At 41.3% G+C, this 11,896-nt stretch overlaps 1 protein-coding gene across 1 annotated transcript; it reads left to right on the forward strand.

Moving 5' to 3' along the window:
• The first annotated feature begins 10,181 nt into the window (after positions 1–10,181).
• LOC142095414 (adenosine receptor A3-like) lies at positions 10,182–11,195 on the forward strand. Its single transcript, XM_075178360.1, has one exon. The coding sequence runs from the start codon at positions 10,182–10,184 to the stop codon at positions 11,193–11,195; it is 1,014 nt and encodes a 337-aa protein (XP_075034461.1).
• The last annotated feature ends 701 nt before the right edge of the window (positions 11,196–11,896 follow it).

The raw sequence follows: 11,896 nt of genomic DNA on the forward strand, positions 1-11,896 counted from the left end.
TTTATACTATGGCCACAGGTTAATCCTCACTTTATACTATGGTCACAGGCTAATCCTGACTTTATACTATGGCCACAGGCTAATCCTGACTTTATACTATGGCCACAGTCTAATCCTGACTTTATACTATGGCCACAGTCTAATCCTGACTTTATACTATGGCCACAGGTTAATCCTCACTTTATACTATGGTCACAGGCTAATCCTGACTTTATACTATGGCCACAGGCTAATCCTGACTTTATACTATGGCCACAGGCTAATTCTGACTTTATACTATGGCCACAGGCTAATTCTGACTTTATACTATGGTCACAGGTTAATCCTGACTTTATACTATGGTCACAGGCTAATCCTGATTTTATACTTGGGCCACAGGTTAATCCTGACTTTATACTATGGCCACAGGCTAATTCTGACTTTATAATACGGCCACAGGCTAAACCTGACTTTATACTATGGCCACAGGCTAATCCTGACTTTATACTATGGCCACAGGTTAATCCCGACTTTATACTATGGTCACAGGCTAATCCTGACTTTATACTTGGGCCACAGGTTAATCCTGACTTTATACTATGGCCACAGGCTAATTCTGAATTTATACTACGGCCACAGGCTAATCCTGACTTTATACTATGACCACAGGCTAATCCTGACTTTATACTATGGCCACAGGTTAATCCTGACTTTATACTATGGTCACAGGCTAATCCTGACTTTATACTATGGCCACAGGCTAATTCTGACTTTATACTATGGCCACAGGCTAATCCTGACTTTATACTATTGCCACAGGCTAATTCTGACTTTATACTATGGCCACAGGCTAATCCTGACTTTATACTATGGCCACAGGCTAATCCTATTAATTTAAAATGAGGTGACGGGACCTTTAATGCTGGGGTGGTTTAGGGCTATTAATTGAATATGGGGTTAAGTTTGGGCAGGAGGGCTATTTATTAAAAGTGAATGTGAATTATTTAATGCCAGGGATGGTTGTGGGAAATGGTTATATTTATTAAACTTAAATACTATTTATTGCTAGGCCTGTTTGGAGGTAGGGAAATAGGTCTATTTATTAAATGCGGATACTTTTAATTTAATGTTGAGACTGGTTGGAGGGAAATAGATCTATTTATCAAAAGTGAATACTATTATTTTAATGTTGGGGCTGGAGGGAGGCCTCATTATTAAACGTGGGTGGTATTGATTTAACGCCGGGACTGTTTGGAATTTTCAAAATGTCATGACCCATTTTTTTTCCAGATAGGACTCCCAACGTTGCAGGATCCAGACAAGCAACAACTAAGCTAAAGACACCAGCAGCCACAGGTCAGAAAAGCGACAAGAATAGGACACACGTACTCGGGTACATACAGTAGGCGCACACACATATACTGGGCCCCACCTAACATTTATTTGGCCCGTCTACATGATGCCGCTTTCAGGCTTTTTTTCCAAGGTCACTTTAAGTTCCCAATCTGCCCCTGTCCTTTTCTATGTAGGGGGGGCCCACCCAAGTCCAAAATTTGCAAAGCACAAGTCACCTGTACCTTTAAGAGTCGCACACGTCATAATGTTGTGATGCTGGCAGCGAACAGGAGCTGCGAGGACCCTGCCCAGCCGACCACAGAGAGGAGATGAAGCAGAGGTAAGTCACATTTACTTTATTTTATTGTAATTTAATTTTTTTGCTTTTTTTTTCAAACATGACAATGTTCCCTTTTTACCTGGAGGAAGGGGTAGCCTGTTCTTGGCATAATATGAATTGGGGGCAGTACTCTGTGGCATAATATTGTTTGGGGGCCTAATTCGTGGCATAATATGATTTGTAGACATTATTGTGTGGCATAATATGATTTGTGGCATAAATTGAACTGGGGCACTACTGTATGGCATAATATGATTTGGGGGCATTACTGTGTGGCATAATATGATTTGGGGCATTACTGTGTGGCATAATATGATTTGGGGCATTACTGTGTGGCATAATATGATTTGTGGCAGAAATTGAACAATGTGCATAATATGCACGTTTATTTGTTGGTTCCATTATTATTAATAATATATATATATATCATCATCAACATTTATTTATATAGCACCAGCAAATTCCGTAGAGCTTTATATATAATATAAAATCTCTGTATCCATACTTGCCTACTCTCACGGAATTTCCAGGACGCTCCCATATTTCGGGGAGTCCTCCTGGACCCTGTAAAATACCGAAATTCACGGCATTGAATAGCCGTGGACGGGGCTTAATCGCACCATTAAGCCCCGATTCCGCTATTCAATACCTTGAATTTTTGTATTTTATGGTAGGGGCAGGGTTATAGTGACGTAATAAAGTCAACACGCCCCCTTCTATCCTCTGTCACATGATCTGTACTCCCATCTCCCTGAATACAGATTTAAAAAGTAGGCAAGTATGCTCTATCTAAATGCACAATTGGCACACCTGGGCTTGACTAGATTTTAGCCAACCCCTGATCTGCAGCAAAGGTAATTCCAATGGAGCCAAGGTTGTGGGGTGGCACTGTATATTCTCACTAAGGGTAGTAATAGTAAAACCCTGTTGAACAGCACAGAGGAAGTGCATAAACGCTTTTAAAATGCAGGGCTACAAGGGGTTACTAGAGGCTGAGGAAGACACAGTGGGAATGACAGTTGACAGTTGAACTGAAAGGATGTACCCCAGGAGGATGTGCAGAAAGGAGGAGTGTGTGATATAGCAACAAGAAAGGGGAAGCTGACATGAGAGACTGATCTGCTGCTGGAATTGGTGATATTGCCAGCACACACGGCTGGAGAACGGCTGGAGACACACAGTGGGGCGTCCAACACAGTTTCCACGAACTGCAGAACCTTTTGAAGGTAAAATCCTAGCCTGCAGTGTACTGCACACACCCCAGCGTCAGAGGGAAGAGTGATGAGAGAACAGTGCCATCTTGTGACTGAATTGAGCAACAGTCCTGTGTTTTGTTATAATCTTTAATACTGCCTACAGTTTAACATCTACCTTTTAGAGAGAAAGTACAGAGACTTAATCGGGATTATTAAACCTTCTGGAAACCTCTGCAGGATATTTAAACACTACAAAATTCCTGTGCACAGTTCAACCCAGGACTGAGTGTAAAATATGGTAACGTTACCAGGGATAATATTGGTGCACCAAATGTTTTAGATGAATGTTAATGTTAAGTGATTTACCTAAAAATTGATTTATTGATATTGAAGAGGTTATTGCTATTGTGCCTTATACTCACCAAGTGTATATTATAAGTTAAATGCTATTGTGCTCTATGTTGATCAAACGATTATTTTGTCATTACCATTGAGCTGAAGGAGTCAGTGTCGAGGTGGCTTACCAAAATTATCCTTACCACATTCTTAATAAACCCAAGTTGTTTAACCAATCCTTGTCCCTTTCATTGAAGTATTTATCTCCTGACCACCGGATATCCGAACAGAAAAGAACCTGACTCTTGTCTGGAGGACAAGGTAAGGGAAGGAAATCCCATCCGTCTCGACCACCACAATAGTATGCGGATACACAGGTTAATTGTAACTATTCTGAGACAAGGTGCCCCTCTGCTTGTATATGTGTTTTGTGTGTGTTTTCAATTTTTGTCTTTCTTTGAAACATTATTTTTTCATATTTGTCTGTTTCATTATAACATCTACATACCTTCCACTACGTATGTAGTGCTTTTAGGGCACTGTCCCGCTGTCCTGAAACTCAGGACTTCTGTTCTGCCTGCCGGGAGATATGTCACACTTCTTTGAGTAGGCACTGTACACTTCTGTCGATGGTTTACACAACAATGCAAGTTGTTTGCTGTAGGGGAGTGCCCTAGTGCTTTTCACACTCACATGCCCCCTTTAAACGTGAGCGCTATTGATTTAACATTGTGACTGGTTGGGTAAGGGGGCTAGAGTGTGCCCTCATTGCTAGGCTTTCCATAATCAATGTACATATCCCTTTTTTAAAACAGGACCCCAACATTCCAGGGTCCAGACAACAACTGAGCTTAAGACTTCAGCAGCGCAAGTAGTGAATGCTGCAAGAACAGGTAGGATAGAGCAGGACAGTCTGGCAACTGTTCTGATTCTAGTGGGGCAAGACTTTGTCCTGATCTAAAAGGTGGGGCCTAGACTATGCACTCTTTTTATACACTGCATTCTTTATATACTACACTATGCCGCTAAAACAAAACAAAACAAAATGACAATGCACAATCCCTGTACTGAAAAAAATAAATCCCTAATATCAGTAATACAATTGGTGATACATAAATAATAAATATATACATGCAGGGTTATAACAACATTAAAACAAATCACCATGAATAGTCCAATAGAGTCAGTCCATGATTCATCATGTTGTTGGTAGCGCTGTGGTAACTTGCTAGATCATGTACGATCTTGAGAATAGATGATTGTCTTCCCGTATGTATATAAAAAAACAGATAATCACAAGTTAGGGTAAACTATCCTGGAGCTATTGGTGACAATGTGTAGCATCCACTTACAGTTAGATGAACAGATGACTGTAGGTCTGTCGGATCTCCTTTAGGTAATGATATGCGGCATGTAGTAACCGTCCAGCCCGATATCCTGGTGGAGTCTGAAATGGGTGGTTTGCTGTATATCGCTCTGCCCAATAATTTCAGGTGGCATGCAATAAACTATGTATGCCATATGTCTTTAACCATGAACTTAAACTATTGACAACATTCAACTTATCACTTTAATCAAGAAATAACCACACAACAACTTTTTAAGTTGGCAAAAATTAACTTGTTTATTTATTTTATTTTAATTTTAATCCTGACCTAGCAGTCAGCAGGCAAAACGCAAAGCCAAACAGTGGGAGGTCATACCCTTGCTCACTGGTCCCAGGAGCAAACTCCTTTGCGATTGACCTGGAGTTAAATTTGGACTAACGAGACGGCTGCGCTCCTCTCGGACTCGACATTGGCGCCCGCTCAAAGCCTTCCAAATTGTCCTTCAATCAACAGGACCATGAGTCATGATTTCTCGGAGGGGGCAATGACCCCAGCCATACTAGTAACACCATCTGCTCATTTAGGGCTGACTGCCTGCTCTCCTATCGACACGAGTAAACCTGTAACCAAAATCTCAACCAGTCGGGAGGGAGGGTGGCAAACGATGCAGGAACAAGAGATCGGCCCGCCCACAGGAAGAGGATGTAACTACAATCTCTGCTCCTCCCTGTGTCCTCATTGGCCATATTCTGCATCATTATCCTTAACCCCTTGCCAACATTTAAAGCTGGGTACACACTACACGGTTTTCGTCCAATAATCGTCTCAATCAGCCGACATACGACCGCTCGTTCAAAAGTCGGGTCAGTGTGTTTAGTGACACGATGGTCAAAAGTCTGCCCAAAAGGACGATTGTCGCCTCATTTGGTTGGTCGTACCGTTTAATATTTTCGTTCCAATCTCATTTCTGCTGTGTAGTGTGTATAAACTTCCGATCGATCCACGACAATCCTCCGATACTTCCTCGACCTGGGGGGCGTATGTATGTAAAAATTTTTATGTCTGTCCCAGTCCCAAGTGGTGCGGAAGCCGCACATCACTGACTTGTGTCGTTTGTATAGATGTATATTGCACCTGTCTGACTGCAGACCATTACACTTGTATAAAGCTATTAAAGTTTTATTAACCTTTATTAACTTATAATTGTGAAGTACCCAGAATAAACCACACAGTGTTCATGCAACATTTTTATTGCAGGAAAAAGGTCCAAATTTTTTTACACACACAGCTGTCTGAAAGATCCGCATGAGAAGTGAGTGCGCACAAACCAATCAGAGCGCAGACTACTGCAGAGTATTATTTTTAGTATTTAGTATTTTTAAAAGGTGCTACTGGTTTGTGGCAAAACAGGTCTTGATGTCACTTGGGTTTCTATTCCCTTTGATTTCTTTATCTACGATACAAGGAAATAAAAAAATGCTTACAATTTAACTTCTATATCTGTAATTTACATAAATACTCTCATTTTCTCACCTTGCACACTGCTCGAGATCAATTTATATTTTGGTACCTGTGGCGAAATCGCAATAATAGCGGGCTTAACCTCCATACATTCTGGAAAACAGGCGCCATTTTGGTTATTATAACAGTACAGGTATGTGGTCAAAGCATTTAGCTGTCTATACATGTTCACTGAAATACCTTAGTGTAGAACTTCTTTAGTATATTTTTCTTTTTCAAATTTTTCTTGTTTGATAACAGGTGTAACATTAGTGGTATCAGTGGTATCTAAACAGACCTTCTCACCGTAAATTCTTCGTTCTGACATAAAAAAAAATAGGTTACAAATTAGGCGTTTATTTCATTCTAGTTTCACACGAAGCAATGTAAAGTCCTTCTACCAGGTACACTACACCTGCTACTCACCTTTTTTAATGTCGCCGTCATCCTGGTCCAGTACTTTTACCATCATCTCCACCTCTCTTGGCCTCATTGGATTTGCTCTTTGCTCTTCTTGAGCATCTCCATCCCCCACCTTAACTTTTACAACATTTTTTGGCCCTCTGACTCTGTCTCCGTCTCCATAGCTGCAACCCCAACTGACACCTTCTCCTCACCCACAACCCCCACTGACACCTTCTCCTGAACCTTAACACCCACTGACACTTTCTCACTCGCCATCTTCTCACGCTCCTCGGCGCCAAACAGGTTCCTCTGTCATTTTATACACTCAGACATGGGCGTTCGATTCTGCTGTGGACCAATCAGCGATGATGCACGCCGAGAATGGAGCATTCCATTACATACGAAGGGATTTTATTATTAGGGAATATTCATTGCATTTCACTTTAGCAGTTTAATGTTTTTCTAAATTTTATGTATGTTACTAAACTTCTATTTTATATGAATGAATGAAGAGACAGTGTTGCCTTCTCTTTTTTAGCAGCTTTGGGTGTTAACTATAGCGAAAGCTCTGCTCCTTTATGCTAATGTATTTGGTATCTCATTACATTTCCTGCAAATGTCGCTGCAGTGTGTACGAAATTAAAATCATTGCTCACGACAACATGGCTGTAAAAAGTCGCTAAAGGGACATCCGTTCTTCCATTTATCGTCCTAAACAAGGCTAGTGTGTATGCAGTCCATGGACCGAGTGATCGGACCATCGATCGCATGTAAAATCGCCCGGCATAAAAAGTTGGTTGAAATTTCTGTAGTGTGTACCCAGCTTAAGTCCCTGTCAGACCACATACAATTAGTTTAGGCTTTTTCAGCCTATTACTTCAATCCTCATAATCCTCGGAAGTAGGAAAATTGAGGAAGTCCGTTATGTAGGTATAACAATTTATTAAGAATCACAACCAATATTTTTTTTTATATATGGCGGCTTGCCACACCCCCTCTGGTGGGCACTACCCTTGCAGTCCCCCTGTGGGCCCTTCATGCCCCAGTCCCACACTGGATGCTAATATAGCATTTGGGAGTCTGTTACCAAAAAAACATCTCATTCCTTGTCCTCTGAGGGTCTACCAACTCCGATTCCCACTTATATTTATTTATCAAAGATTTTTTTGCGGGTAGGCTTTTAAAACCCATACTCCGTAGAAACAATTGGCCAATATGAAAATAGTTGTTCAAAAGGTGAGGCTGCAGTGTTTATGGTCTTTAATCAGATATGTCATGTATATTTTAATTTGTAAATAGCTAAACAGTTCCCCAGGTGGGACTTCATATAGTGATTGTATTGTGGAAAAGGATTAAATGTCATTGAAACACAAGAAATGACAGGCCTGTTAAATCCCACCACTTGAATAACTTTATACCTGAGACAGGAGAGAATTGTGGTTTTCCGGAGATTCTCACTATGGTAAGATTGGTTTGTGCGAAGTCCCAAATACAAAAGGAGTGTTCCATTATTATGCAGTCAGTGTAGTTTTTTTTGCTTTATATATAGACTCATTCCATAAAGCCAAAACATACATCAAAATGAATGTTTAAGGTTTTTGAAATAGCCCTCACAGTCCCCAGACCTGAATACTATTACAAGTATGTGAGGAGATACCACACATGCAGTGCATGCAACACTATCTAAGAATATTTCTGAACTAGGAGAGTTCTACGTGTTGGAAAAAAAATCCTAACGTTAGAACAGAAAAACTTAGTTGGCTCCAAGAAATGTTTGTAATCATTGATTTCAAAGTCGGTGTCATTAGATACCGACTGAAACATTACTACCTACCCAATGTGGTCCAAGGAAGGGAAACCAAATGAACAGGCAACAGGGTCATGGGCGCCCAAGGCTCATTGATATGCATGGGGAGCAAAGGCTAGCCCGTCTAGTCCAATCCCACAGAAGAGCTACTGTAGCACAAATTGCTGAAAAAGTTAATGCTGGCTATGGTAGAAAGGTGTCAGAACACACAGTGCTTTCCAGCTTGCTGCGTATGGGGCTGCGCAGCCACAGACCGGTCAGAGTGCCCATGCTGACCCCTGTCCACCGCTGAAAACACCCACAATGGCCACGTAAGTGCCAGAACTGGACCACAGAGCAATGGAAGAAGGTGGCCTGGTCTGATAAATCATGTTTTCTTTTACATCATGTGGAAGGCCGGGTGCATGTGCGTCGTTTACCTGGGGAAGAGATGTCACCAGGATGCACTATGAGAAGAAGATAAGCCGACGGACGCAGTGTGATGCTCTGGGCAATGTTCTGCTGGGAAATCTTAAGTCATGTGGATGTTAATTTGACACTTACTACCTAGCTAAACATTGTTGCAGACCAAGCACACCCCTTCATGGCAACGGTATTACCTGATGGCAGTGGCCTCTTTTAGCAGGATAATGTGCTCTGCCACACTGCAAAAAAATGTTCAGGAATGGTTTGAGGAATATGACAAAGAGTTTAAGGTGTTGACTTGGCCTCCAAATTCCCCAGATCTCAGTCCAATCGAGCATCTGTGGGATATGCTGGAAAAACAAGTTTGAGCCATGGAGGCCCCACTTCAAAACTTACAGGACTTAAAGGATCTGCAGCTAACATCTTGGTGCCAGATTTTAGAGGACACCTTCAGAGGTCTTGTGGAGCCCATGCCTCGACGGCACATAGCTGTTTTGGTGGCATGAACTTACGTAATATTAGGCAGGTGGTTTTAATGTTGTGGATGTGTATATATGTATACATTATACATACATATATATATATATATATATATATATATATATATATATATATATATATTATTAAAATGTGCTTCTGTATAAAAACCTATTATCAAGCGATGTTTTTATTAGAGTTCTACACATCTACTACAAAGGTGTTTGGTAAATGTGATGAATGTTAGTAATTATACTTTAGCTACGGTAACATAACATTTCTTATATTAAGCCCTCCCTTACTCAGTGTATATAAGTGAATGAGATGAAGTGAATCACAGAAGAGGAAAGTAACAGAAACAGGGGAGTCTAGTGAGTGCAGAGAGAGAGAGAGGAAGGGTGGGAGTGAAAGGGTGAGAGGAGGAGAGAGGAACAATAAGAATAACAGAACAGAATGAAAGAATAGAACAGGGGACAGGCTAAAACATTCACTGCTTCTATTCTACCTCTACCATTTCTCCCTATTGAGCAGTGATTTTCAGCAGCAACTGTGATTTTGTCTGAGCTTTTCCTACAGCTGAACACATCTGGAGCTCCTGAGTTCTGTTTGTTTGAGCACAATTTTGGCTGCATTTTCAGTGTAAAGCAAACACTCCACTATCCCCTTGTTCTATGGGAAAGAACTAGGCTAATAATGCTCTTGAAAGAGTGATTGCGCTAAACGTCTCCGTAAACCGCTTATCTGAATGTAGTGTTTGGATTGCTTTCAATTTGCCACAGAAATATCTTTTGTTTGCTCTGAGCTCAAAATATTTACCTGTGAACGGATGCTCTGCAGTGCTGCGTGCAATGTTGATCAGAAAGATGTTCCAGTCTTCAAGTTAAGATATGTATCCTGTTTTTTAAGGTCTGTAAACATCCCTGAGTGCTTTGGAAGGACACAGAGTAGACGATGGATTCTGTACTCTGAGTTTAATCTCTTCTTCTTTTCCAATGCTTGAAAACACTTCTTCCACTTGGAATTGCAGTTCCTGCAGCACAAATCTGCTTGGGGACACATTTAAGATTTCTCTCATGGTTTTGCTCATTGTGACAATCACAGCAGGTAATGTGGTGAGTCTCATTGTCTTCCTGAGGACCAAGCAACTCCGCACATCTCAGGGTTTCCTGAAGACCTCTTTAGCTTTTGCAGATTTGGCTGTTGGATTGCTAGTTGTGCCTTATTCTGTATACATGGAGGTGACACAGATTGTGCATGGGCTGGAAAAAGTTGAAGAAAGAGTTTCCTCCAGTTTCAGCTCCCAGATCCCTTGTTTTATTATGGGACCTATTTTTGCTGGCTGCACCTTTGTCTCAATATCGACCATATTCTTGCTGTCAGTTGAAAGAAGCATTGCTGTCCTGAGACCTCTTCACAAGCGGATTGTGATTACTAGGAAGAGGATAGGGTATCTTATTCTGTTCTCCTGGGCCTTCAGCTTTATTTTGGCAATGGTACCCATGCTTTTCAGTCGAAACATAACTCTGGAATACAATTTATGTAGTAAGATGTGCAACTATGTATTCACTGCCGTGCAGCCCCAGGACCCTGCCTGGAATATCATGCTCATCTTCCCAGCCTTTGACTTTTCCCTTCTGAGTGGCACATTTGCAATAAACTTCGTCACCTTTGCAGCCATTAGGCAGTACTGCAAGGTTAGGAAGCAGCTGGAGGTGGATGCCCAGAGCACATGCAGCAAGGTATCCTTCTCAGATATTGCAGCAGCCAAGACCATTGGAATTGTCACTTTTGCCTTCTCTGCTTCCTTCAGTCCCATTGCAGTCTTTGTTGTAGGCAATGTTTTGGGATATGTCTGGTGCGAATTTTCTTTCTATGCATTCTGGATCCTGACGTCCAATAGCTGCTGGAATGTTGTTATCTACAGTGTCAGGGACTTGAGATTCAGGCAAGGTGTCCGGGAACTGTTCAGTAGACAAGTGGTAAAGTCCCCAAGCCACCATCAGAGACCCCAGTGCCCTGTTAGGGAGGATTGCGCCTCTCCATGTGTTGCAGTCCTCAAAGAGATTTTCCGGCCAGAAACTGCCTGACCAGTATATGCAAAATGTTTCTGATAACTGCAAGTACGGGATCCGGATTTTAACAAACAAGAGCTCGTAGCCAATTATTCTTAAAGGGGACTTATAGTCTACATAAGCACTGCAGAATGTGATTGGGTCATTGTGCCTCCCGTGCAGAGGTCATTGTCAAAAGTGATCCAGTCAATCTTCACATCCTTCCAAGATTTCATATAATGATTAGGCAGATATAGCTTCCCATTTGTTGACATGTCCTAATCCTATTGTAGATTCATTTACATTTCCAAGCTGCTGTGAAATAACATACTGGTTCATAATTATTTTCCAGTCATCTTTATTCAATGTATAAAATGTTGAAGTCTTTACGAAAAGAAAACTCATCATTTCAAGAGGGATACTCAGCTGCTGCCATATCATTAGTCAGTCTGTAGAATTAGAGGTAAAATGCCTGGGGATCTGTACCGTTTCTTAGATCCCATTAAAACCGGCATGGCAGTAAAATGATGCCCTGTTCACAATACAAGGAAGGATGTCAGGAAGCCACTGCTGTGTTGTGACCACTTCTGACAGTTAACCCTTTCATTGCCTACTTTGCTGGATTAGTACTGGTAAACAATATAGGACATTGCTATTGGGGGGGAAAAAAAAGCATGCTTGCTGTCTGTATATATTGCTGCATGTTTAGTAATATGGATGGTATTAATAATGTTAAC

This window comes from Mixophyes fleayi, chromosome 6 (assembly GCF_038048845.1).
Source record: "Mixophyes fleayi isolate aMixFle1 chromosome 6, aMixFle1.hap1, whole genome shotgun sequence".
NCBI classification, from domain to species: Eukaryota; Metazoa; Chordata; class Amphibia; order Anura; family Limnodynastidae; genus Mixophyes; species Mixophyes fleayi.